We start from the raw sequence: 27,596 nt of genomic DNA, 5'->3' as shown, positions 1-27,596 counted from the left end.
ACCTGCTCTGCCACCTGAGCTACAGCCACCCCCTGTAGTGGGTTAGGGTAGGACTCTGCCACGGCTGCCCTTCGTCACCAAGTTTATAATTTTTATGAACAAAATAAAGGTAATTGTGTCCCTACACTCACCTACGGTCACAAGTTGTGGGTAGTGACTGGAAGAAGGACATTGTAGATACTAAAAGGTGGAGATGAGTTTTCCACTAGTACCTACTGGGCCCGGCTTGACTCAATTCTTTTTTTAGGGCTTTCCAGCTTTTGGTAGCACCTGGTACCAGGTACCTTTTAGTACCTACTGATCTGGGTTCCAAGTGAAGCATGCCACTGAAAATGTGACGTCAACAGACTGCATACTGCCGATAGGTCAGTCAGTGGTATGAAGGAGCAGCTCCCTCACAAAAATCAAAACAGCCCTTTTTGAAAGCACAGGAGAGAAATAGTTTCACACAAAGCAACATGTTAGTGCACATGTTCACCATCGGTTTAGCAGCAGGTATAGCACCTTCTCAATGTTTTCATTTGCTGTGTTGTTTGTGTTACAAACAAATGACATCACTGGACTTTCAGCGCCATAGCTATAACGGCCTCTCCTCTGCTAGGATGCTGTCCCTGTAACCTGATCCTGAACAAGTCAAAAAAGATGGATGGAGGTCAAGTTCTGCAAGTTTGGAAGTTCTGGCTTTCCATTCATTGCAGGATATTTTTGACTCACTTTGACATATGTACAGAAATATCTCCATGAAAAAGAATTGATGTACATATTAACATGTATTTATTTTAAAAAACAAACAAACATAAATGACAAATAACACACCATATAAAAAAACACAAGTGTCATACAGTATATACAAGATGCATTGTGATGAAGACAAAATTTCAGTAAAACTTCAGTAAAAGTTGAAAATGCTAGCGTTTGTTGGGCTGATGGTGTGTGTTGGCAGAAGAACATTGAGGTTAACAGTATTTACAGTTGTGGTCTGAAGTTTACATTCACTCATCAAGGGCATTATTGCCATGGTAACACTGAGCTTTTAATGGTTTTTCGCGTTGTTCTTTTCCCAGAGTGGAATAATTGAACATTATACCTTTAATGACTTAAAAAAATCATAATTGGGTCTAGATCAGGGGTGGGCAATCTCAGTCCACGAGGGCCGGTGTCCCTGCAGGTTTTAGATGTCCTCGAACCAACACAGCTGATTTAAATGGCTAAATTAGCTCCTCAACATGTCCTGTAGTTCTCCAGACGCCTGGTAACAAACTAATCATGTGATTCAGGTGTGTTGACCCAAGGTGAGATCTAAAACCTGCAGGACACCGGCCCTCAAGGACTGAGATCGCCCACCCCTGGTCTAGATGTTTATATATAGAATCAATACTGTACATACATGTACTAACTTAGTTCCTTAAGTTACTGGTGCTGGATTTATCCCTATGATGTCTTGTATGTAACTTCTTACCACAACTGTAGATTAAGGCAGGTCTACATTTTCACATTTAACTCAAACAAACAAACAAAAAGCTACTTTAAAACAGAGACATTCAGGGGCACTTCAAGCAGTTTAAAGAGCTGTATCTCAACCACTGAACATCAATTCATGCAGCATACAAATCTTTAATCTTTCCTTTAATTTCTCCTTCTCACTTTTAGCCCTGAAGATAAATAGTCAGTATTTCATTCTATTTTTATACAGACTCCTAAACTCAAGGTAATATACACAGCTAAGAAGTACTGGAAAGGTTAAAAAAGTACATAATTAGAAAACATTAATAACACCATTATTGTGTCAGAATTTCCGGGGATCCATATTGTTTAGATTGATGAATTTTTGACATTTGGACCTGGAAATATTATTGTGAAGATAAACACAACAACAAACACAACATGCAACTGAAAACGTTGTGCTCTCAGAATACCAATTTCTACATATCAGTTACTTATTGTTGTGCTTTTAATTTAATATGTATTTTATAGAGTTGGGTGTTTTGAAACGTGTTGATTGTTGTGCTGAGACGTAACTTTTACGTTAAAGGCAGTTATTCTCCATTTCTGCCTTGTGTTGCAGTTTTTACAGTTTTCACCATCTGGTGAGTAGCTTTTGAGTGTTTGCATATAATCTCATGTCTTACATGCAAACTATGGATAACAAACTATGGGTAGTCTGCTAGCAACCAAAGCCATCACAAGGAGGCTTTTGGTACAGCACCCTCTTCGTGACCTATTTTATCCATTCACACCGATTCACACAAGCACTTTTTTCTATGTAAATACTTTCTATCTGTCACACATTCACACTACAATGGATGCATCAGAGAGCAACTTGCCCAAGGATATTTGTCATATTGACTGGAGCAGATGGAGATCCAACTAACAACCTTTCAATTTGTAGCTGACATCCTAATTTTTCCCCTGCAACTGTTGGTTGCATCTTGAGCTACATAAGCATGACGTCTCTCAGCACGTAGCCAGTATTGGTATCTTCATCACGTCAACTCAGATGACATGAGTTGTTGTATTACATAGAAGACATATAGCACATACAGTACATCTTAGTGGTTCAGAAAAGCCTTGTCAACTATGTTTTGTCACTGAGATGGAGTGTGAGCATCAGCTATGCACAAACTTGGGCCCCATAATGCTGATTTTGCTATAGATTATGCAGAGCTCCTTTCAGTAATCCTTACAAGTGAATTAGTAAATTGAGAGCACTTATATGTGGTGTGCTCTTCAGATCACCTGGCCTTAACAGAAAGTTGGTTTTGTGGCTCCAGAGGCTCCTGATAAATCACTAAAGTAACCAATTCTGAATGTTTAGTAGACCCAGAATGAAATTAAAATCACATTAGCTGCAACTGTCATCGACAAAATCCCACAAATCCACACAGCACTTTGTTTACCTTGCAATGTTCAAGTGAAAAAACAAAAAAAACAAAAAGAAGAAAATAATGCACCTCGACTTTGCATGAAGTCAGTGAGAACGCATGCCAGCATGCTACTGTATACAAAGGAATCAGAAGAAGGTTGACTCTACAAGATGAAGAGCACTTGAATTCGTTCATTACACTTTAACCCTTCACCCAGTGTGTGCACCGAGCATCAGCCAATCAGATCACAGTTCAGTGATTCAGACATCAGGAATTGGATTTCTAAAATGAACTTCTCCTGAAAGGAAAACTCATCTTACCTGCAGTTACATACAATAATAATAAAATCAATAGTTTGACATTTTGGTGGCTTTAATTCGTGACCTGTGATACCGAGTCATTCTAACCACATGGTGGCTATGATTAGCACAGCGACACAAACCCATTTATTTCAGCCACAGTGGACCAAAATAAGCCGATGCAATAAAACCTGTAATTCCTGTAGCTGGAGGGCTTCTTTTAAAAGCACCGTATCTGCTTTTTCTTGTTTTCTGTCCTGCATTCACTGCTGCAGTCTCTGGTGTTATTAAATGTAAAAGTAATCCCAGTGAACAAAAAGTGCCAGCTTCAGATTGCTCTGTGCTGCAAGTTCATGAGCACTGGGTGCTGCCCCTCTGCAGGCTTCCAGAAAGTGCCTAATCAGATGGACGTGGGCTTATGCCCAGGCCTTAAAGAGACAGGAGCTTTTTTGAGACAACAGACGAGTTGAGGGGTGGCTGGAGTGCTGGAAATGAGAACAATAGAGGCTGCTGAAATGTGTTACCTCACACATTTCTTGTCCTTAATGAGCAAGTTCCGAAATAAGCAGTCCAGTTTTGGCCACCTCCACCTCAAGTTAGCTTAATCAAGCTGACACCAAGAAGGAGGTTCCTGTATATAATTAATCTCTTCTTAACAATCCTGTTCAGATGGCACTATGAGGTCTCGCAGACCCAGTTGGACCTTTGCAAGGTGAGTTGCTCCACTGTCTCCATTCACACCTGGCAGATGTTGTAGTAGACTGTGTGTGCATTCATCTGGCTCACCGAGTCACCCGTCAAATCGAACGTGCAGTCTTTGTGTGTGTGCATCTCCGTCATTGGCACATCGACCGTGTTGGAGTTTTTGTGCGGAGTCTGTGTCCCGTAGGACGGCACAGGCTGCAGATGAAGTGCAAAAACATGTTAGCCTCTTACTGCTAGATCAGCATGCTTAATCAGCAAACTAGCTACGACCAGCTAACCCCTGCTTTGAGTTTCATTGCTAATCTAGATTAACTAACTTCATTCAGAACACACAGAAAAGAACATCTGCCTTCTCACAAAGAGGCGTTTAAAGCAACATGCCCAAACAACTCAAGAAATGTTGATCAGTGCTGGTAAGTTGACTGTGACAGAAACAGCTTCAGCTATCACGTCTGTGGCTATTAACAGACTGTTCTTCCCGGCAACATGGAGCACTGAGTTCAGTAGATATGGGAGGAGCTAGTCTGAGGCTCAGGATGACAGTAGGAGCTTTAATCCTTTGTAGTTGTTGGTCCAATCTGAACACACCTACTGCTGTAATCGTATTATGTCCATAGACATGAATGAAGCAACAGGTCACAGGCTCAGGGGTATAGTCATCAGGTACATACAGAGATATGTGGTCTGTAAAGTTGGTCATATAAAGACAGTCATATAAATGGAACATGTCCCAAACCCTCTAATAAAGGTAAAAGTCCCATAAATACAATGATGAGACACAAATGTTTTTGCATTTGCTGATTAGTTGAATAAATTTGTTGTTGGGAGTTTTTAAGTATTTTCTATTCAAAACAAACTCTAAACAGTTTGCACATCACTACATTCTGTTATGTTACCCTATTACACAGCATTTGTTTTTAAATTAATCTTTTTTAGAAACAGGCTCATACTAATATACAGTTGTGGTCAAAGGTTTACATCCGCTAATCACAGGAACAAATTTCATGGTCATTTTGGGCTTTCTGTTAATTCTTTGAACTGTTCTTTTTCCAGAATGGGATGCTTGTACAGCATCCATCTTTCAGTCTTGGATTATCTCTAACATTAGACCAGTACAAGAAGAAACAGGCTCAGCCCGATATGTACATATGATCACTTAAATACTTTAATGAGAGGTGCTGAATGTTCTACAGGGTCTTTTGACTTGACAAGGCCAAGGCCTATAAACTTCTCACATGATAAACATGATTTGTAGTTTTGCTGGACAGCGCTCACTGGACTGACCGATCCTGAGAACATTGGGAAAGTCCAAAGAAAAAGAGAACTCTAGAGTTGCACATGTTGGGAAGTTCTCTTAGTTCTCTTAGAGCCGTTTGTAAACATATCAGATCCTGATATCATCAGATTGTACATGAGTAGGTTATTCAGCTATATCATCGCTTTGCCAAGATCTGTAAGATGACCCAAACTGTCACCCTCAGATGACAAACTGCTGGAACATCAGTGTCACTGTCCACAGTGAAGTGAGTTTTACATCTCCGTGAACTGAGACGGTTGGGACTGAGAAAGAAGCCAATGCTCCAACATCGAGAACTTCAACCTCAACTTAAATTTGTCCACACAGAGACTTTCTAGAGAAAAGTTTAATGGTGAGACGACACAAAGTTTGAGCTATTTGGCCAAATTGACAAGAGGAGTAAAAGGTGAGGTGGTGGTAGCATTGTTCTCTGCTGCTGTTTTACTGCTAGTGGTTCTGGCAAATGAATGTAATGTGTCCAAACAGAACCAGATAAAAAGCATTAAAACATACAAAAAACACAACTAAATAAAGACGGAGTAGTTTGGAAGCAGGGTTCATACGTCATAACTAAAGACATCGAAACTGCTTTCCAAAGCCCTGACCTGTGCCAGGAACCCAACCAATTTAAATGATATTTACAAATTCTTCCAAGAGGAGTGATACTTTGCCATTGTTCATAGCATCGGTCAATTCAAAGAGTGCTGTCAAGTAAATCCTTTCATGCTGGCAAATAGAAACTACCAGGTGTAATCGATCATGTTTTTACCTTTCCTGCTGTGCTCAGGGCAAAGTCTTTCCGACAGAGGTGCGCAATGATTCCTGCTGCAAGGGCGTCACCAAGAACGTTGATCATGGTACGAAACCTGTCACTGCAGAGAGAAGGAAAGACAGAATGCCACAAGACCACCTCACCAAGGACTCATTCCATCCTTTGAAACCTGGGATTTTCCATAATCAGCACTTACAGGATCCAATCAATGGCTACGATTAGTGTGATGTCATCTGGCGGCAGGCCTACTGATGTGAGTACAATTACCATGGTAACCAGACCAGCCTGAGGAATCCCAGCTGCTCCAATGCTGGCGGCTGTAGCTGTGATACTGGAAGACGGGGAGACATGAGGAGAGTTAGAGATCAAAACTGAAAGAAAATGAGCAGACAGCAGGCTTCTTCAATGTTTATTGTGTATTTTCATAAAGTTTTAAAAGGCTACACAGGGGAGTAAAATCTGTGTCTCCCATGCACACAGACTGGTTCTATACAGTTAAAGTGAAAGTAACTGTTTGTCTCATTTTACCTGATGGTGACCAATTGGCCAAAGTCCAGCTCATAGTCATTAACCTGAGCAATAAAGATGGCTGCCACCGCCTCATAGAGAGCTGTGCCATCCATGTTGATAGTGGCGCCCACTGGGAGAACAAAACGAGCGATCTGCCGGTCCACATGACAGTTTTCCAACAAACACTTCATGGTGATAGGCAGTGTGGCAGAGCTGTGGACAGGTGGCATTCAAATAAAGATTAATAGGCCCATATTCTGTGTCGTATCGTCACTCCTGAAGCAGGGAATCTGTTTTGCTCAGTTAGGGTTTAGCATATTAGCTATGAACCTTTCCAGGACTAACTAACTGAAGCATAGGAAGCAAGTAAGGCTGACCTGGAGGAGGTTGCCAGGGCGATGACCAAGGCCTGCAGGAGGCCACGGATATAGCTGAAGGGGTTCTTCCTGGTGAGAAGGAAGTAGAAGAGAGGAAGGAGGACAAGTCCATGAACAAAGAGCCCGGTGAGCACAGTAACGCCGTACCAGCCCAACTTCTTCCCCAGTGTGCTCGGATCCTGCATGTCCAGGATCTTCCCCGCCACCAAAAAGATAATCCCAAATGGAAAATACCTGGAAGAACAGAACACCATTATGAGTCCTATAACATTTAAGGTAAAGCTTAAATGTTTTACATTCATTCCTTTCATGTTCATTTCACATATTTTTCATATATACCTTGTTCTTGAGTGCAGTTCAGATATCATTAGTTTATTTAGAATTATGAACATAGATTTCTTGAAGTCCACGGAGCATTATTTTAGAGCATTTGATCGGGGTTTTGCAAGAAAGAGTTACTATATTAAAATAACTCACAAAATATTTTTCAATTTAAAAAAGGTAGAAAAAAAACAGCCTCATTTAAGATCATCTTCTCAGGAACCTCATGACTGTTCTTCTCCCATTTTTTGATCATTCCTTAGAAGTTATGTTGGGTGAGAATGGTTCTGGTTACGTGTGCTCTCACCAACAGTAGCATTCTTTGAGGGTTGATTCAGACTTAATGAATAAAACCTGTAGAGCTGCATCTGTTTGTGTTGAGCGTTAAGGTTTTAAAGCCTTGCTACAGTTTTAAATCTCCTCGTTTTTGGTATTTGTCTTGACAGCTGACACATATGAACACAAAAACACAGCTAGTTAAGAATATAATAAAAAAAAATATACACAATGCGTGTTGTTGTGACTATTTTCCACCCAGTGGGATTTGTTTTTGTGGTTTAGTTTAATTAAGCTCACCTTTGTTGGGATGGTGAGATTCATTTCCAGTAATGTGAATACCAGTAAAGTCAAATGAATCAATCACTACAAGCTTTCATGGCTCATTTACAAAGCCAACCATGCACCTTTGATTCAAACACAGGTGTAGAAAGCTGCAATTGTAACATAGGCTCTGCACATCAGTTTGTCTTTGATTGTCAGTTTGAAGTTATTGTGGGGTAAACAGATCCCTAACTGTATGACTGTACTCTCACCAAACAGCAGCGTTGATGATCTTCATGACACACTCGTTGATGCACTGACAGACATTGATCAGTGGGACTCCTCGCTCTCCCATCCTGCCCAGCAACAAACCTGCAGCACACATAAACACTGATTATGTTTGCGTTTCTATGCAAGCTTCAGCTCTGTAAATGTTATCACAGACTATGCCCATAAATGAGGGCCGTCTGGAAACCATCACAGACCACAACACCAAGAACAGCACAGTGGGGGGGTGGGGGGTGGGGTGGGGGGGGACTGTGGAGAAGGCAAACGAACTCAACAACTTCTTCAATGGGTTTGACCAGCACACAACCCCTCCACCCTCACCTTTACTGCAGAGCCCTCTCCCCACTCTCCTACCTCCCTTGCTCCCCCCCTCCTTCCTGACACTATGACACCCCCCTCCTTCCAATCATCTCCCAGTGTCACAGTGGATCAGGTCAGGAGACAACTGAGGAAGCTTTGCCCCAGGAAGGCAGCAGGCCAGACAAGGTGTGTCCGAGGAAGCTAAAGGCGTGTGCTGCTGATGAACTTGGGGAGCCGCTACAACGAGTCTTCAATCTCAGTCTGCGACTGGGAAGAGTGCCTGCCCTACGGAAGACATCCTGCATCGTCCCGGTCCCCAAAAAGAACCGCCCAATGAGCTGAATGCTTCCGACCGGTGGCACTGACGTCACATCTTATGAAGACTCTAGAGCGGCTCTTCCTCAACCTCCTCCGACCACAGGTACAACATGCCCAGGACCCACTACAGTTCGCCTACAAGGCGGGTGTCGGAGTGGAGGATGCCATCCTGTACCTCCTGCATAGAGCCCACTCACACCTGGATGAGGGAAAAGGCACGGTCAGGATCCTGTTTCTTGACTTTTCCAGTGCCTTTAATACCATCCGGCCCTGTCTGCTCCAGGAGAAACTGAACAGGATGGAGGTGGACCCCTGCCTGGTCGCTTGGATCTCCGACTACCTCACTGACAGACCACAGTACGTCAGGCTGAAGGACATCACGTCTGACACTGTGGTCAGCAGCACAGGAGCACCACAGGGAACTGTGCTGTCCCCTCTTCTCTTCACCCTGTACACCTCTGACTTCTGCTACAACTCTGAATCATGCCACATTCAGAAGTTTGCAGACGACACAGCCATCATGGGGTGTATCTGGGATGACCAGGAAGAGGAGTACAGAAGTCTGGTGAGGAACTTTGTCACATGGAGTCACACAAACCACCTGCAACTCAACACCTCAAAGACCAAGGATCTGGTTGTGGACTTCGGGAGGTCCAGAGCAGGTCCACTGCCGGTTCAGATAGAGGGAGAGGAGGTGGAGGTGGTCAACAAGTACAAGTACCTCGGGCTGTGGGTGGACAACAACCTGGACTGCTCATGCAACACAGAGCACCTGTATAAAAAAGCCCAAAGCTGACTGTACTTCCTCAGGAGGCTGAGGTCTTTTAACATCTGCAGGAAGCTCCTGAGGATGTTTTACCAGTCGGTGGTTGCTGGAGTACTGTTCTATGCTGTGGTGTGCTGGGGGAGCAGCACAGCAAAGAAGGACTCATCCAGGCTGGAGAAACTAATCAGGAAGGCTGGCTCTGTGGTCGGCATGAAGCTGGATACCCTGGTGTCAGTGGCAGAGAAAAGGACACTAAAGAAACTGCTGGACATTATGGACGATGCTGGGCATCCTCTGCACACGGCCATAAACAACCAGACGAGTCTGTTCAGTGACAGGTTGCTTCTCCCAAAGACAAGAACCAACAGACTTAAAAACTCCTTTGTCCCACACGCCATCAGACTGTTTAACTCATCTCTGGAGGGGAGAGGGAGGGGAGACAGGGGGACAAAGGAGGGGGGACAACTAAGCTGCAGTGCCTCTTCACTGTGCAATACGTTTTGTTAATATCCAACAGTCTTCCATACTTGAAATGTGCAATTCCTTTGTATTCTTATTCCTATTTATTCTATTTATCCCTTTTGTGTACTCTGTATTTATATATGTCTCTGTATTTATATATGTGTATATATGGTATATTTCTGCTCACACTCTGTAACTTCTGTCGGTGCTGTGCTACTGGAAACTGAATTTCCCGGAGGAACCCACCCGAGGGATTAATAAAGGTTTATCTAATCTATCTAATCTAATCTAATCTAAATTAAGAAAAATTGGTCTTGACTGGTTCAGACAGTTTTTTTCAGTTCTGGGACCCAAATAATGTCATATAAAGAGAATATCTTATAACATTATTTTGCTATATAACAAAGTAGCAGTTTCTGTCATATCTCAGGCTTCTGTGCCTGAGATATGACAACAACTGCTCAGTTTAGAAAAAAGATTCAAGGGTTACTCTTAGTAGGCTTTCAAGCAGAAAAGAGTTAAAGGGCCTCACAGCAGGAAAAGCTTGTTTCACAAGGTGGATGAACTTAGGGGCTACACTATACAAGTATGAATAAAGATTATTTTTAACTGTCAATCATTCAAACAATATTCTAGTGGAGTCCAAAAAGAAATGAACAGGTCATTTCTGATCAGGTCATTTCTGGTTACAAAAACCAACATGTTGGCAGTTAAAACACTAATGATGAGGTTTCTAAATTTACCTGATCCCACTCACCCATAGTTGCAGAGAAGATAACGATGCCAAGGACATTCATCTGCTGGCTGCTGCCTGGACTTGTCTTGTATATGACATCTGGAGGAGGAGTCAGCTCGAGGTACACCATGTGCCCTTTGGGGTCATTGTCATCAGGGATCACATAGACAAAGTTGGGCTGAATTGTTTTGGTTGGGACTTTGAGGATGGGAATCAGGTCTGTTTTGTACTGAAGAAAGAAAATCATATTTAGTTACAGGATTCAAGCTTGTAGCATTAAAGAAACAACACGATTCTGTTGTCTTACCTGTTGAAATGTGGCCTCAATTAGATTGGAAGGAACCATGTTTCTGTGATAAACAAACGACATCGTTAGCTTTAAACAAACAAACAAACAAACTCCTCCCACCCGCTGCCTCTTCTGCATAGGAGGAGCCTAAGATTCCTCCATGTTGTACGTTTTTGGTCTTATTAATTTTTTATTTTGGAATAAATTTTATTTAGCAGCACGACTTGGGCGGCTCTTCTACATATTGGGGGCTCATCCAGGATTCAGACCTGGGACTTTTTGCACCCCAAGACATAATTCCAGGGATTTAAATCAGCTATGAATAATCCTCCATTTTCTCCCTATAAGCTATTATTTCTGAAATAAAACAAGCAATCTTTCATCATCATGCTTACCATACTTCAAATATGGTTTCAAGCACTTCTTTAGTTTGCAATTACTGAGGTCAGACGCCATCATCCTTTGAGAAGTTTGCAGCTATCTGTGAGTTAGAATAACCTTGCTGATGGCTGATTTGGATAAGTGGTTGTATATTAGTAAGTGCCTGAAAATGCCTTTGTGGTAAATTAGGGGATGGGGAGAGGAAAGTCTGGACTTGGAAAAGTTACGGCAAGAGTTATATGGTGAAAACATACAACAAAATGTATCCAACTCAATATTTCAGCCACACTAACGAGAGAAGAGGCAGCACATGTAGGCTGACAACTGTTATCAGCAGATGACTCATGAATGTTTACAACATGTGAGTGTTTCCATGTTTATCCTCTATAGGATGACTGTCTGCAGCCTTTGCTGGGAGGGGTTCATCACCTCAGGAGGTAAACAGTCCAACTAATCCTTCCAACATGGGAGTGACTTTCAAACATGGCACGAGAGCTCGGTCTGCCAACGTGTCACAGCAGAGATCATGCACCGCCACTGACTTGGTTAATCTATCACTTATCCCTGCAGGATTACCAAAAATATACTGATCAGCCCTGCACTCTAATTGGATTTGTGTGTGTGAGAGAAGAAGAGTGTGTTGGTTTTCTGCGTTTTGTCAACCTCAGTTCAGCTGAACAGGTCAGAGTGGACGTGCATCCGGACGGCGGTCTCTAATACCCAAAACAAACTGTAAGGCTGTGTGGACGTTTCTATGCTGCTGTGCACCAATCCTCATTTCCCTGAATCTCACAGAGGTCACAGAGATGCAACAAGCACAATTACAGGACATGTACCAAAGTGAAATAAACCAGAATTATCCTTTTGATGTGTGTTTTCCTCCAAAGCAGCACAACCGAGGTTCATGGAAATGTTGTTGTTGTTTAGAGGAAAAGCCTGGCACATTTAGCTTCTGCACATTCTCCAAGTTAAGTGTGAAACTTTTTACGAACTACACAGCAAAACAGAATGAGATTTAGCGCATTGAATACAGCGTTCATAGAGTCGTCCCTGAGGCTTGGACCAGGGGTTTGGAGTTTTGAGGGTATTTGGGGTGTTCTGGTTTTGTATTTTTGATCATCTTGTATTTGTTAGGAGTTGGGTTCTGGTTATGTGGTTGTTACGGCCCTGGGCCTTGGAGGGAGTGAGACTGCCTTTTTGTGTTCATGCAAATCCATGTGTGCCATGATTTGTGGGTGATTGGTTACTGGGAGACCCGTGCCAACCCTCTCTTATGCAGAATGAAGTGTGCCAGACCACACGGACGATTGGCTGCCCGGGGATCCCGTGATGCTCCAAGAGGCAATCAGTGGCTGATCGTGCCCACCTGTGGCTACAAAAGGCTGGAGGTCCTTCACTCAGTGGCTGCTGCTTAGGACTGAACATGCAGTTTGCCCTTCGTGCCTCCCTCTTCGATCTTTGTTGAACTTGTTCATATTGCTGAACTTTGTCAAACCTTGGTGCATGCTTGAACTTAGCCTGATTAGAGTTTTGAGCTGCTAGCTGGCTGTGAGTAGGATTTTGTGATGCTGGCTTGCCTTAGTTAACCTTCAGCTTTTACTCTTGACTGTTCTTTCTTTATGTAATAATTGTTTGCCCAGTGGTCTGTTGAACAGCCCTGTCGGTTTTCTGTTTAAAGTTTGTAATTAAAACCTTTTTCTTTACTCAGTTTTGTGTTGGGGGCTTGTGTATGTTACTCCTCCCCTGACGCCTAGCAGAGGGGGTCGTAACAGTGGTGTTTGAGTCACTGAACCTGGCACACCTGTTACTCATCAGCTGCATTCTTCAGAAGTGTTCCTGACAGAAGACCAGTGTTGGAGTATTGACGTTTTTGGAGAGTCTGTAATTCTGCCCCTGCCTGCTGGAGCCGTTGGATTATTTCTGGTGACTGTAAGGAGTTTTGTTTCCTCCCCAGGATTTTGTCTCATCTGGTTTGTTTCCGTCTGGAGGTTTTGGCAATAAACGGTACCAAATCGAGGGCACTACGTGTGTGTTTCCGTCACCTGCACGTCCTGGCTCCGCGTCCCCATTCATACGCTATTGTACATACTTCCTTGTAAAACCTCCTCATCACTGTAAATAATCTGTCTTCACCGCAACTCTGCTCCGTGCGTTCTGCTCCCTGCGTCCATCTGCATTTACCATAACAGTATTTTTGTTCTGTGCATTATAGTCTTCTGGTTATAGTGTTGTTTTCACATTTATGATGACCTTGGTTTTTGTGCTGTCAGTTTCCTGATTCCTGATTTATGGATCTTTTTTCTGTCTCCCCAGTTTTGTCCCTGTGTCCGTCCCGTCTCTCTGTGTCCTATCTCCGCCGTAGTCTGATTTCCCTTTTTTACTAAGTTTGTACGTTCATGTGTTACTTTCAGTTTTTGCTTCCTCTGGCTTGTTATTTTGATTTTGTTCAGCTGTGTTTCCCAGGCGTGTCCACTCTGTCCTAGGCTACGTCCACACGTACCCGGGTATTTTTGAAAACGCAGATTTTTCTATGCGTTTGCACCTTTCGTCCACACGTAAACGGCGTTTTCGGTCACTGAAAAACGGAGATTTCTAAAAACTCCGGCCAGGGTGGATATTTTCTAAAACTCAGTTTTTGCATTTACGTGTGGACGAGAAAAACGGAGAAAACGCAGCGTCAAAGGTGTGCTCCTTTTTTGACGTCACACTGTGCGCGACGTTATTGTTTCGGTGAAATGAATTTCTACAATACTGTTACTGTTACTTGTTCTCTCTGCAGTGTTTAAATGCTTACATATACACACACAGTTACTGTCCCTCCACACATACGACTCGGTTCTGCTTCTATGCCCCAGCTTTGTTTACTTTTTCCCACCGAGGCTTCTAGACTTCTGATTGGCCAACATTTCTGCACGGTTAGGAATATAGCGCCACCTGCTGCTTTGGCATGTTCCTAGCAGCGTTTTCCTTCATTTCTGCCTTTACGTGTGGACGGGATTATTTTTTTAAACGAAAACGGAAAATCTCCGTTTTCAAAAATACCGTGTACGTGTGGACGTAGCCCTAGTTTCTCAGTCAGTTTGCTCCTGCTCTGCTCTGTCATTGTGTTTTTATTAACCAGTCAGTTTCCAGCTAATAAAAGCTGTGTTTTAGGTTCAGTCTGTGTCACAAGTCCTACATTGGGGTCCTCTTCCTGCTTGCTACAGAGCAGTTTCATGACATCATCTGCAGTCATCTTTTTTTTAGCATTTACTTTCACTTTTTCTTTTACAGTTTGCTCTTTCAAACACAGTGAACAATCATCACCACACAAATAACTGGCAGGGACCCTTCCAGAGTCTCCAGCTGACTTTTGACCTGTCACACCTGATGAGGTCGAGGAGGGCGTCAGCCGAGGTTATGACAGGCCCACTACCCAGCCGGTTGCTCTCCACCTCTGTCCCCACACCTGGTTTGATGATGATCACGAGAAAGATGCCGACCACTACGGCGATGAAGGTGGTCCAGAGGTAGTATGTGACGGTGAGGACACCCATTCTGCAACATGCCTTCGACTCCATCGATGATAGACCCGACATTAAACTGCACAGCAAGGCAAGGACAGAGGGGGACTTAGAAAATAGTCTGGATCCATCAACAGAGAGGATACACAACTGCACCATAGTGCTGAGTGAGAGGTACTGAATAAGAAAATCTGTAACAGATCTGGGCTGCTTCTTCAGACTATTTGTTTTAAAACCAGTTTGGGGACATATCTAACAGCAAAATCCTGTTCTGGTGTTAGAAAACGACTCTGTACTTACTGCTTAAGAAAAGACTGAAATTTTACTGATAGAAAGCCATGGACACAGTTATTTTTGTGGGTGGTCTTATTGCGTAGATTTGATGCTGGGAGGAGACACAAATCACACTGAGGTTGTTTGAGGAAGGCCATGAAAGTCTGTGGCTGTGTCCCAATTCAGGGTCTGCAGCCTTAAAGGCCGCATTTTAAGGCCGATTACATCACAGCGACGCGACGAAGGCTGTCCCAATTCAAAGGCTGCTCGAAATGCGGCCCTCAAGTGCGTCCTTCATTTCCCTGAATTTTAAGGACGTGGCGGTGTAGACTTCGTGGCCCAACATATCCCAGAATGCATAGCGCGGCAGTGGGTGTGGATAATTTTGCTGAAAAAAAACCGGCGGATGAGGGGCGCCCGAAGAGTAAACTTTAAGTAAGTACTGAATATTATGTCACTTATTTATGTGCAAATATTTAATAACGAAGAACCTGAAAACATTACTGTTGGCCACATGTCGGCAAAGTCATGTGACATTAGTGACGTTTGTACTAACTTGGTTTTAAAGCCTTTACTTTAAAATATACGCCGTTCAATAGCTGAGCTTAATCAGAGAATGATCAAAGCTCATGTAGAAACAAACAAATGAACAAAAGATTTTCTCCTTCATTTCTGTCAAACAAAGCTGTATGAAACGTTTCCAGCTGTTAGTATCATGGTTGCTAGGCAACCTGGGCAGCGCGACGGAGGCTAGACCGTCCCATTTCACAAGCCTCGCACTTCCGGCCTTAGCGGTCTTTGAGTACGGCCCTTGTGGACCGTTAAGGCTGCGGCCTTTAAGGCTGCAGACCCTGAATTGGGACACAGCCTGTGTCATATGTTTTTCTTTTAGAGGATTTACCCTTCCAGTTGAAAATTTATGGAGGAGAATCTTTAAATCACTCATATGAATAAAATCCACGAGTCCTGTCATTGGACTGGACTTTGATTTATCTTATAAGTGTCAGAATCAGTATCTCGAGGCAAAACTTTCCAAATAAATAGGCTGTTAATATGCCTTTGTTTGATATTTTTATACGCATAATTTATGGATTTTCTTTAATAATGTGGGTGAGGAAACATATGTGGTAACACACCGACAAAAATGTGGTCCCACTGTAAACACCTGCTGATAGATTTAGTCTCAATTAGAAGGCTCAGTTGGAAAAACAATTTACACACCAACTGGACTGTTCCTAACAAACAGGTAAAGTACTGCATGTTTAACTGAAATAACTGTAATAATAATAACAATAATAATAATAGTTTAACACAACTGGCACAGTTCATGTTTAAATAAAGATACACTCTCTGAGGAGCGCAAAGCTGACCTGCAGAAAAACAACAGGAAATACAGCAGGCTCAAATGAAGTGGGATGATCCTTTAAGGTGCTTTTGTTAAAACAAGAGATTTAACATTACAGCCTTCTAAATCTAAGAGTTCAATAGGGGACTTTTGTCTTCTCGTGGGTTCATATGGCCAGAGTTTCAAATAATGAGATCAGCCTTTGTACAAATAATCCCTGCAAGCCACAAACTCAGGCTTCAGATTGTTCTAAAGGTCACATCCTTAAATGTGCATCTATGGTTGTGAACACAGAAGCTCCACTAACCTGCTTCTTCAACCTTTGAGTCGAAGACGTTTGAGAGGAGCAGCTTATCAGCAGAAAGTTATATTACAGGGGGAGGAGCTAAAATAGCTTATTTCCAATGTTTCAGACAGAGGATGAACTTAGGGTCTGCACTAAGGCCCAGCATAAAAAATAATTATTTGATTGGGACTATTTCTCACAGCCCATGTGCATGACTGGATGGATTATTTGAATCATGCAAAGCTACTCTAGTACAAGAATACAAAGCTGAGCAAAGCCACAACACTGGACATTATATTCTTCGTTTCCAGTTAATACTTGTACAGCTGCTGTTATTGTGTATATATATATATTTATATTTCTTCATACATTCTTATATATTTCTATACTGTGTATTGTGTATTTTGTTGTACAGTTATTTTATTTTCAACTTTAATTTATATATTTTATTTTATTCCTTCCTAGTTAAATTTACCCTTTTCAATTTTCATATTTGTTTCCTATCTTATTCATAACCTTTTCTTTTTTTTTATTTAGGTCACGAGCAGTTGTCTAAGCATTTCACTGCATATTGTACTGTGTATGTGACAAATAAAATTTGAATTTGAATTTGAAAGCTGAGCAAAACAGTCCACTTTAAGGAAATCTAACTGCACCCTACAGAATGCAGACTGTTGCAAAGCCTCATGGTTCTGATTACAGTGATTTTCCTTGTCATACTGTGTGTCGGTACTTTGACCCACCTGGATGTGATGAGAGGAAGGATGAGCATCTTCAGCATCCTCATCAGCAGCTCACCAGGAAAAGAGAAGTAGATCTTGGCCTGTAGAGACAAAAACAATCATTTAAAATTTTTTTTAAAAAAATAACAAAGATTTTCATTTGTAATCTGTTAGACCTAAAATGTTCATTTAAGGTCTTAAATTCAGCTCTTTGTAACAGTTTAAACAGATTTTATTTATTTACATTTGAAAAGTTGAATCACATGAATTTCTCTGAAAGTTTTAACCAAGAGATTAATGTAAAAGAAATCGATTAACAAAGCTTAAAGTTTTGTTTCATGGCCTTAAACTTTTAGTTGGAACAACCACAGATTGGTCATACACCCACAGAGGGTGACGCTGAACATGACGCACATCGTGCTGAATCACTGAAAACTTCATAAACTCAGTGCACATAACGGATAATTACAACATGCCGTTTGTCCACACAGAAACTCTGGGTCCATGTTTAAAAAGATATGACGTTTTTAGACAATTGAATCTGACAGGAGTTCCATATATTTCCATTAAATAATGTTAGCATGCAAGTCTGACATGTGTTTTCACAGAATTACAGCACAACCTGGTTTCCAATCCTCCACGGAGATTTCAGTTTCCAAATGTTCAATCCAAGCATTTATCTTACATTTACTTTGTCTGATACACAGAAAATATTCAGTGAGAAGCAGTTGTCTGTTTGAAAACGCCTCGTTGCTGCCAGAGGTCAGAAGATGATAAGATATAATAACCACTAATTACAACCAAAGTATGTGAATCAAGCCTTAAAGCAGATGAGCTGCAGCAGCAGGTAAGAAAGTGGACACTGAAAACCACACAGGCTCACCTAAATGGCACTAAAGAATATTGGAAAACATGTTGCCTGGTCTGATGAGTCTTCATTTCTGGTGCAACATTTGGATGGTAGAATTAGAGTTTGGTTTTAACAGCATGGTGCTAACCTGCCTACAAACAGCTTATACCGGATGTGGAGGTGTCATAGTGAGCAGATTCTTGTCAGACTTTTGGTGCTTTAGTACCAACTGAGGATCATTGACATGCCACAGCCTGACTGACCTCCACGGTCACCAGCTCTCAGTCCAGTGGAGCACCATCGGGATGCGGTGGTACATGAGATTTCAATCATGGATGTAGAGCTGACAAATCTGGAGCAACTTTGTGATGTTATAATGTCTAATAATGTCTCTCTGGACCAAAATCTCTGAGGAAATGAAGACCTTCCAGAACCTTGTTGAATCTATGCCACAAAGAATCAATGAAGCACTGAAAGCAAAAAAGTGGTCCTAACAGGAACTATCAAGGTGTAACTAATTAAGTGGCCAGTGAGCTATATACGGTTATGTTATATGTTTTCATCTTATCGATTCTAATTATTTTTATCTGATTATATTATCCCTCTGTTGAGCATTTTGGCAAACACTTGAAGTCCTTTAACCTCCTGAGACCCGAACTCTGCCACGGCAGCATTTTTAATTTCTCTTTGATATTTGGTCACATTGGGGCCCGATGAATGTAAAAACAAAGAATTACCAGATTTGTTTTTTTACCTTATTTTTGTGTTAAAGAAAAAAAAGAGCCACATATGAGGATATTCGTTTAAAATTTTGATACACCAGTAGCAGTATAATGTCCTTGTAAGTGGATATCAGGCCCTTGTAGAGCAAAATTTAGTATTTTGGTCTAAATAACCCAAAATGTGATGTCCACATATGTGGACGCCAGGTCCTAGGAGGTTAAATGTGTTATTTAAATAAAGATGACTTGACTTGACTGTAAACTCTTATGAACAGGTTCTGATGAAAAGAGTCTTTATCAGAAATCAAACACATCAGGTCCTCAATTCGGTCTCATCTGTTATAGACAAATTAAATTTAAACACCAAATAGTAACAACAACATGTCTGTGAAGCTTCTCAGTCATCCAGGTCATCGTAGTCTAAGGAGCAGAGATGGGCAGTAACGCCATTATACTGCTACTGTTAAAAGTAACGCGTTACTGGAATCCGATTACTTTTTTCAAGTAACGAGTAAAGTAAGGGATTACTATTGCAAAAACGTAATTAGATTACCGTTACTTTCCCGTAGGAACGCTGCGTTACTGCGTTACTAAAACCGTGATTTTTTTGCAGAATGTCTCATGACAGTGACGTAAGCGAGTGCGACGTTCGTGACAACAGCTGTGTGCAGATCAACAATGGATCATATATCGAGTGCAGAGAGAGTATGAGCGTGCAGCGTTTAAAGCGTGGAAGTACTGACCTTACTTTGAGTTTGATTCCATAAAAAGTGACAAAAACATTAGTGTCCGTTGTGCTTCGGAAGAAAACTTCTTTTTACAGCGAAAAAACCCTAAACTTCCAAACAAGCACCAAGTAGCTACGACGTAATGGGAAACTCACAGAGAAACTCACGGATTCTTCCACTGACCGCTGCACACCTGCACCAGGGTAACCCTCCGCCTACCCCACTCCTGCTTTACAGGTGAAAATAGAGCAACAGGACCGCTAGTCTTTGACTTTATTTATTTTCTGCTGTGTTTTACTTGCATCTATTTGAAAGACTGAGTGTAAACACAAAAAATATTTTATTTTATGTGCTGGAATGTGCAGAAAATAGGTTTAAATATTAAACTAATTTCTTCCAGTCAGAGAATGTTGCAGATAATTACATTTTTGCTTGATGCATAAAGTTAAAAGATTAAAACTAATAAAACAAGTTTTAAAAAGAGACTTTTCCATTTGATTACATTTTGTATGATGATTATGGAGAAAAAGTAGAATTGGGCTGAAAGATCTATCACTTTATCACCTATTCAGGTTGTAAATCGTGTTTTTAAAAAGTAACTAAGTAACTAAGTAATTAATTACTTTTGAAAATAAGTAATCAGTAAAGTAATGGGATTACTTTTTTGGGGAAGTAATTAGTTTAATATTTAAACCTATTTTCTGCACATTCCAGCACATAAAATAAAATATTTTTTGTGTTTACACTCAGTCTTTCAAATAGATGCAAGTAAAACACAGCAGAAAATAAATAAAGTCAAAGACTAGCGGTCCTGTTGCTCTATTTTCACCTGTAAAGCAGGAGTGGGGTAGGCGGAGGGTTACCCTGGTGCAGGTGTGCAGCGGTCAGTGGAAGAATCCGCGAGTTTCTCTCTGAGTTTCCCATTACGTCATAGCTACTCGGTGTTTGCTCGGAAGTTTAGGGTTTTTTTCGCTGTAAAAAGAAGTTTTCTTCCCACGCACAACGGACACTAATGTTTTTGTCACTTTTTATGGAATCAAACTCAAAGTAAGGTCAGTACTTCCACGCTTTAAACGCTGCACGCTCATACTCTCTCTGCACTCGATATATGATCCATTGTTGATCTGCACACAGCTGTTGTCACGAACGTCGCACTCGCTTACGTCACTGTCATGAGACATTCTCGCAAAAAATCACGGTTTTAGTAACGCAGTAACGCAGCATTCCTACGGGAAAGTAACGGTAATCTAATTACCGTTTTTGCAATAGTAATCCCTTACTTTACTCGTTACTTGAAAAAAGTAATCGCCCATCTCTGGTGAGGATGCTCTCCACAGCGCCTGTATAGAAAATCCTGAGGATCTTTGGAGAGACCCTGAACTTCCTCAGATGTCGTAGGTGATACAAGCGCTGCCTAGGCTTTTTGGTCTGGACCTGAATGTGGGCAGACCATGTCAGGTCTGAGGAGATGTGGACACCAAGATACTTGAAGGACTGCACCCTCTCCACTGGAGCTCCATTGATGATAATGGGCTTGTAGTCTCTGTGCTGACTCCTTCTAAAGTCCACCAACCGGCTCCTTGGTCTTGCCGACGTTCAGCTGGAGGTGGTTGTCCTGGCACCACGATGCCAGATTCTTCACTTCGTCCATGTAGGCCGCCTCATCGTTGTTGGAGATGGCGCCCAACACCACTGTGTCGTCAGCAAACTTCATAATGGTGTTGGAGCTGTGGGTGGCCACACAGTCTGAAGTGTAGAGGGAGTAGAGCAGTGGCGAGAGGACACATCCCTGTGGTGCTCCTGTTTTGATGGTGATGCTGTTAGAGACGCATCTACCCACCCTCACCATCTGAGTTCTGCCAGTGAGGAAGTCCAACACCCACGCACACAGACGGCTGTTGAGTCCTAGATCCCTGAGCTTTGTGAACAGTCTGCAGGGCACTTTAGTCTGGCTGAGAGAGATCAATTCTTCTCGGAAAGAGCGTTCACACACAAACGGAACTATTTTTAACAAACACAGGCTCTGAAGTGCTCACAGGTCACAGTTTTACTTCACATAACTGAGTTGTTTCGTTGGGTTTTCAGAATCTGCAGACACAGATTGACAGTGATGGAGATTAAAATCACATCAACATTTTCAGATTAAGTTAATCTCAGTCAACTTTAAAATCTTTGTTTGATTTGTGAAACAAGACACAGAGGTGTCCTTCTGATCACGCTCGCAACAATTAATGTAAACAGTTGTATTTCTCATCTGTAACTTTAATCTTTCTAGACGAACATTTCTAACCGAGTTGGTTTTATTTATTAACATTATGTTAGAAGAGTTTAATTAGTAACTGTTAAACAATCGCTTAAGAACTTATCCTATGATTTTGTGTTGAAATGTAAAAACTGATGAAAAAAAGATGAATGAAAAAAACTCATGTTGTATTCTGAATATAAAAATAACCAACAGTGATCAAAGTAAGCATTATTATTATGTTTATACTGTCATAGAGTTTCTTGGTTATATTTACAGTAAGATGCTCAGAGGCTGCACAAACAGTTTTAACTGTTTCTTTTAAAAGCTCAGAGAGAAGAAGCCCTCTGAGAGCATGAGAGGCACTTCTTACATGGACGGATTAACGTTGGTGGATTTGGACTGGCTGCTCTTAAAGCTCTGCGACACTGTTTGTCTTCAACTACAGCGTCTCCTCCAGAGAATTAACAGGCCAGTGACCTCGACATTTCTTGGAAAAGTTCCCCTCAACTTGGAAACTTAACAGAACAGTTGTGCTGAAATTAAGTGGCACGGTGCTCGATTTATCTGTAATCCTATGAGTATCAGGTTGAAATGTAAAAACAGCTATTCATTATGCTTAGTACATTAAGCTTTGCAGCCAGACATGCTCAAACTCCTGCAAATACAAAATTAAATATTCTATTTGATATATGTCCTTAACAGTGTTGGGGAGTAACGGAATACATGTACCGCCGTTACGTATTTAAAATACAAAGTATGAGTAACTGTATTCCGTTACAGTTACCGTTTAAAAAGGTGGTATTTAGAATACAGTTACTTTGTTGAAATAAATGGATTACACGGCGGTACTCCCCTGTTTCATATTGTGGCGGGTCAGGACTGTTTGGGTTTGTTTGACAGCTACGTTCTGTTGTTCCAGGCAGCGTTACGGTTGCCATGGTTACAGGGTGACGCTCTCTCTCTGTGTTTCCTGGGTGAGAGAACGCCTGTTGTTGTTGTTGTGCTAAGCTAACAGGCAGAATGCTACAGGTATAGCTCTAAAGAATGTAGCATCATGGGCAGTGTAGTCCGTGCTGCAGGGAGAATGGACTGCCATACCCGTTATGTGTCTGTGAGCGAGGGAGGGAGAAAAAGGAAAAGTACGAGCTGTCATCGAGCAGAAACGGGAGCTGGAAGCATGTAAATATAATAATAACCACTGCAGCCAAGAAGAGAGCCTGATGAGCCCAGCTGTAAGTAAGCTATTAAGACTCGACTGTACACCGTGTTCGTGTTTTCCTCCAAAAACAATAAGTTCTGTTGGAGCAGCCTTTCAACGCCTCTCTCTGTCTCTGCTAGCAAAGTTGACCCAGACAACAAAGTAAAGCTAGTTTTCAGCTACGAGCCGACACAGAACCCACCGTATTAGCCAGAGGTCCCTTTACTACGGTTCGGAGCCGCGGACCTTCAGTAACAGTAATAAATCACAGCAATAGTACATTCATGTAGTTGTAAACAGCATGATAATATATTAAGTAATCCAAAGTATTCAGAATACGTTACTCTCATTGAGTAACGTAACGGAATACGTTACAGAATACATTTTGGGGCATGTAATCTGTAATCTGTAATGGAATACATTTTAAAAGTAACCTTCCCAACACTGGTCCTCAATATAATGGATTGCATTTATGTAGCGCTTTTCGAGACCCTCAAAGCGCTTTACAAATCCACTATTCATTCACTCTCACATTCACACGCTGGTGGAGGCAGCTACAGTTGTAGCCACAGCTGCCCTGGGACAGACTGACAGAAGCGAGGCTGCTGGACACTGGCGCCATCAGTGGCCAACACCAGTAGGCGGTAGGGTGAAGTGTCTTTCCCAAGACATCAAAACAGTTTGATCATCTTTGCTCTGCAGCAGCAGATTTGCTGTTTAAATTGAAACACATATCTGGATAATTCGCTTCTGATACAAACTTTAGTTTTCCCTTTTATCTCTCTTTGGTGCATATTCATCGTTTAACAGTAAGAACTCATTGGACAAACTAATCTTGTTATGACATTAGTTTAATTTTCTTTTTTAAATGTTCATATAGTTCTTCACAGAGCTGACCGGAACCATTACCTGTGCTGGGTTAACATGTTATAAAGTAACTTGTTACTGTTATCCATAATTACATTACAGTTACAGTTATATTGACACTTGTGTTATAAAGCTTCCTAAGTTATCTGCATATAGAAAGCATAAAAGGACAGAAAAACTTCATTGTTCTGTTAAGAGAAATTTGGGGTTTTGCAAGCATCTGCAAAGATACTGTGCAATCATGAAGCTAGGCAACACCCCAGAGTGATGTCACAGCTGAGTAATTTGGGAAATGCAGTAATGTAACACATTTAATAATCACATTACAGTTACAAGTTGTGTTACACAGGTTCTGATCAGGAGATCAGAAAGATCTGATCAGAAAGGAACATCAATCATGCCTTTGTCCTTTTGGACTTCAGCTACCAGCTGACTTCAGTTTCTGTGCAAAGAGAAAAAAAAACTTTTGAAAAGAAGCAATAGACTCTACTTTTACTTTCAATGCACAAAAGGCCAAGGGCGCCATGGTGAAGAGGAAGCTGCGTCCAGGACAGAAGCAACTGCGTTTATACTACTAACACACATGGGCTCCTTGCAAGCTGCACAGACAGCAGATTTACACAAAACTAAAGTGCTGAGTGTCGACCTCAGGCCTGCAGACAGAAGCAAGGACGAGCCTTTCTGCCTCTTCATGTTGCTACAGTAGAACCGCTGCAGTGATTTCCTTTGAGCATGTTATAATTTTCTTGGGATGTTTTTATGAGTAATTCTTGAGAGTAATTCAGTAATATATATAATACAGTTCTTTTAAAAAAGTAAAGAATAATTTAAAATACATTACTTTTTTCTTAGAGTGCCCCAACACTGGTTTTGTACAAGAAAATGTGAGTGAAATGTAAACCAGAAATTCAAGTGTCACATTTTTACTACGTTTAGTTTGATTAAAACAGTGATTAAAGAAACCTAAACCTAACTGGACTAAACTATCCAAACGCTGGAACTGACAACTTTTCTCTCTTTCTTGGCTTCTACCTTCAGCTGTGTCCGTCACTCTCCTTAATAAGAGATACATAATCCAGTAAGCAAGAAAAAATTGATAGGAACTAGAAACTAAGCACAATCTATATTACTATGTTGCTAAAACAATTTTCACTGTCCTTTATTTCTCCCCAGAGATGCTCTTTTGGGTCAGACCTGGACTTGTGGTGGGTTTCATTCTGGATCTGGCCTGACCAGGACTTTCAGTCTTTTTCTTTCTTGTTTACAGTAACGACTGTGTCAAATTCCCTGTGAATTATTCATCAGGTTCGTCACACTTTTAAAAAAATCTGGTTCTTCTTGTAGAACATAGCAAACTTGGCAGTGCTGGAGAAGTATAGTTGCTGCACATGATCACTTTTCATGCCCCTCCAGGGACTTAGGCTGTAAATAAAGAGTTATCTCGTTGAAATGTAAATGCTGAAATGTTTTTAAAATCAGGATTTATTTTCCTACATCCATCTTTCCCTCTCTAACAGAGGGTCTCCCATTTGCTGCTGCAAAAGAACGATGACCACCACAGAAGCCTACAACAATGAAGTCTTCTGTAAAGTTCACCAGTCTTCGTAAAGGAACTCTGGATCTCATTGAAGGTGTGCGAAAGGGTCTTGAGGTGACTGTTTTTGGCACTATTTAATTAAAACTGAGCTGAATTCAAGGAAACTGATTCAGTTCATTTCACTGTTATTTATATAGTGACAGTTTACACCAGCAGTCAGTTACCAACGTAGTCTTTACACTCTGGGTTTAAATTCAATTTTGGCTTAAATAGGGATCAGACGTCCCAGTGAGTACTCACAGCAGTATTCCAGATCAACTGAAAGACTTTTCCAGGAGCTTTTAAAAATAATGAATTACAATAGTCCAGTCTAGAAATAAAAAACGCATAACTAGTGAGTTTTCAGCATCACTCAAAGACAACATGTTTGTGTTTGAGTGATGCACTAAACATCACAAATAATAGAAGATATAATAGCGGAGAGCCCTACATGCTACTTTAATATGCGTGTTAAAGATAATGTCCTGGCTGTAAGCAACTCCAAGATTCTTCAAAGTGTTACTGGGACCTTATGTCATTCAGAGCAAACATTTGGTTGTGCACCATGTTTCTAATATTTTAGGGCCAAATATAATAGTTTTATCTGAATTCAGCAAATTAGAGGTAATCCAGGCCTTTGTGTTTTTCAACTAGTTCATTTGTATCTTCATAGATAAAGTGTATCTGCATAGCAATGAAAATGTATGTTTTCTAATAATATTGTGTAAGGAGAGCCTGTATAATATATGTGTCATTTAAACAATAATGGTTCCAGCACAGAACCCTGAGGGACTCCTTAACTAACTTTTGTGTGCAGAGCTTTTCTCATTTACATGCAAACTGGAGTCTATTTAACGGATATGATTTCATTTAATGGAAGACTTCATTTCTGAGGTAAAATAATGTAGTTTGTATCCGCAATCTCGTTCTTTCGGTCACTACCCACAGCTCGTGACCACGGGTGAGGGTAGGGACGTAGATTGATGGGTAATTTGAGGACTTTGCCTTTACACTCAGCTCTCTCTTCACCACGATGGACCGGTGCAGCGTCTGCATCACTGCAGCTGCAGCACCAATCCGCCTGTCGAGCTCCCGTCACTCGTGAACAAGACCCCGAGATACTTGAACTCCTCCACTGGAGTTTAGGAGAAGTGGAGGAGAAGTTTTTTGATTTACCTTCCTTTTTATTTCCTCTTTTTTTATGTTATAGTATTTTGTTAATTTGGTAACTCTTCCATCCCTCTCTGCTACTGTGTGTTTTTTATACTTTTTACTTATTTCCACAAAAAATATATAAAATAAATAGAAAACAAAACAAAACCAAACAAACAAACAAAAAAAAGTAATCAAAACAGAAGCTGAAAATCGAGGCACAAAGCAACGTAAAGACATTTGAAATAAAAATATCAACACAAAGTTTTAGGTTATTTTAAATATTACTATCAGCTTCACAGGAAAATGTAAACATAGAAGCTGAAATTTAACATCCTAACAGAGTTTAAAGGCAGCTCCTGAGCAGAAAGCTGAGAGAAGTAAAAACAGGAAAAGTGTTGGACGTATCAATACAGGAGCTTAAAGGTGCTCCTGGCACCACTGAAGGTGACTTAACAGGATGTTTGAAGGAAAGTATGTAAGAAGAAGTCCAGTCGACACAATGATGTGATGTAAATATGAAGCTGAGCGTTTAATGGCATGCTGTTTGCTGTAAGGTGAACAGTACCTGTGTAGACATCTGACTTCCTCTCAACATAAAGCCTAGCGTGCAGCCGGTGATCACAGAGATGACTGACAGCGTGAGCAGCCCATTCCTCTTAAAGAAATTCACCACCGTCCTCAGGTCCCCCTTCAGGAGGAAAGTCTTTATTTGGTCCCCCATCGTCCTCTCTGCATTTCCAGGCGCGTACGAGCTGTTGTCGGAGCGCACCTCCTCCCCAACGTTCGGTAACAGAAGTTCCTCCATACCTGTGAAGATCTGAGTTTATATGTGTGGCTGGCAGGCAGACAATCCTGTGAGACCCAACCCTTTCCACTAAAGGATTAAATGATCACTGATCAG

General features: G+C 41.3%; 1 protein-coding gene and 1 long non-coding RNA gene across 2 annotated transcripts; both read right to left on the bottom strand.

Moving 5' to 3' along the window:
• Positions 1-52: 52 nt before the first annotated feature.
• Positions 53-27,585, bottom strand: slc1a8a (solute carrier family 1 member 8a). Its single transcript, XM_085134017.1, has 11 exons — positions 27,261-27,585; positions 17,376-17,455; positions 14,592-14,807; positions 10,863-10,905; positions 10,577-10,784; positions 7,958-8,057; positions 6,825-7,058; positions 6,466-6,660; positions 6,134-6,268; positions 5,935-6,037; positions 53-4,063 (listed from the first exon to the last, which is right to left on the bottom strand). Exons 1-11 carry the CDS (start codon positions 27,498-27,500, stop codon positions 3,899-3,901), a joined length of 1,719 nt encoding a protein of 572 aa, XP_084990143.1. The 5' UTR covers positions 27,501-27,585; the 3' UTR covers positions 53-3,898.
• Positions 5,063-5,928, bottom strand: LOC146502386 (uncharacterized). The gene is made up of 2 exons (XR_014869586.1): positions 5,250-5,928; positions 5,063-5,219 (listed from the first exon to the last, which is right to left on the bottom strand). It is a non-coding gene; the product is annotated as an uncharacterized LOC146502386 (long non-coding RNA).
• Positions 27,586-27,596: the final 11 nt, after the last annotated feature.

This window comes from Neolamprologus multifasciatus, chromosome 15 (genome assembly GCF_963576455.1).
Source record: "Neolamprologus multifasciatus chromosome 15, fNeoMul1.2, whole genome shotgun sequence".
Taxonomy (NCBI): domain Eukaryota; kingdom Metazoa; phylum Chordata; class Actinopteri; order Cichliformes; family Cichlidae; genus Neolamprologus; species Neolamprologus multifasciatus.
The sequence above is the reverse complement of the archived record's forward strand: the minus strand, read 5'-3'. Positions and strand labels throughout refer to the sequence as shown.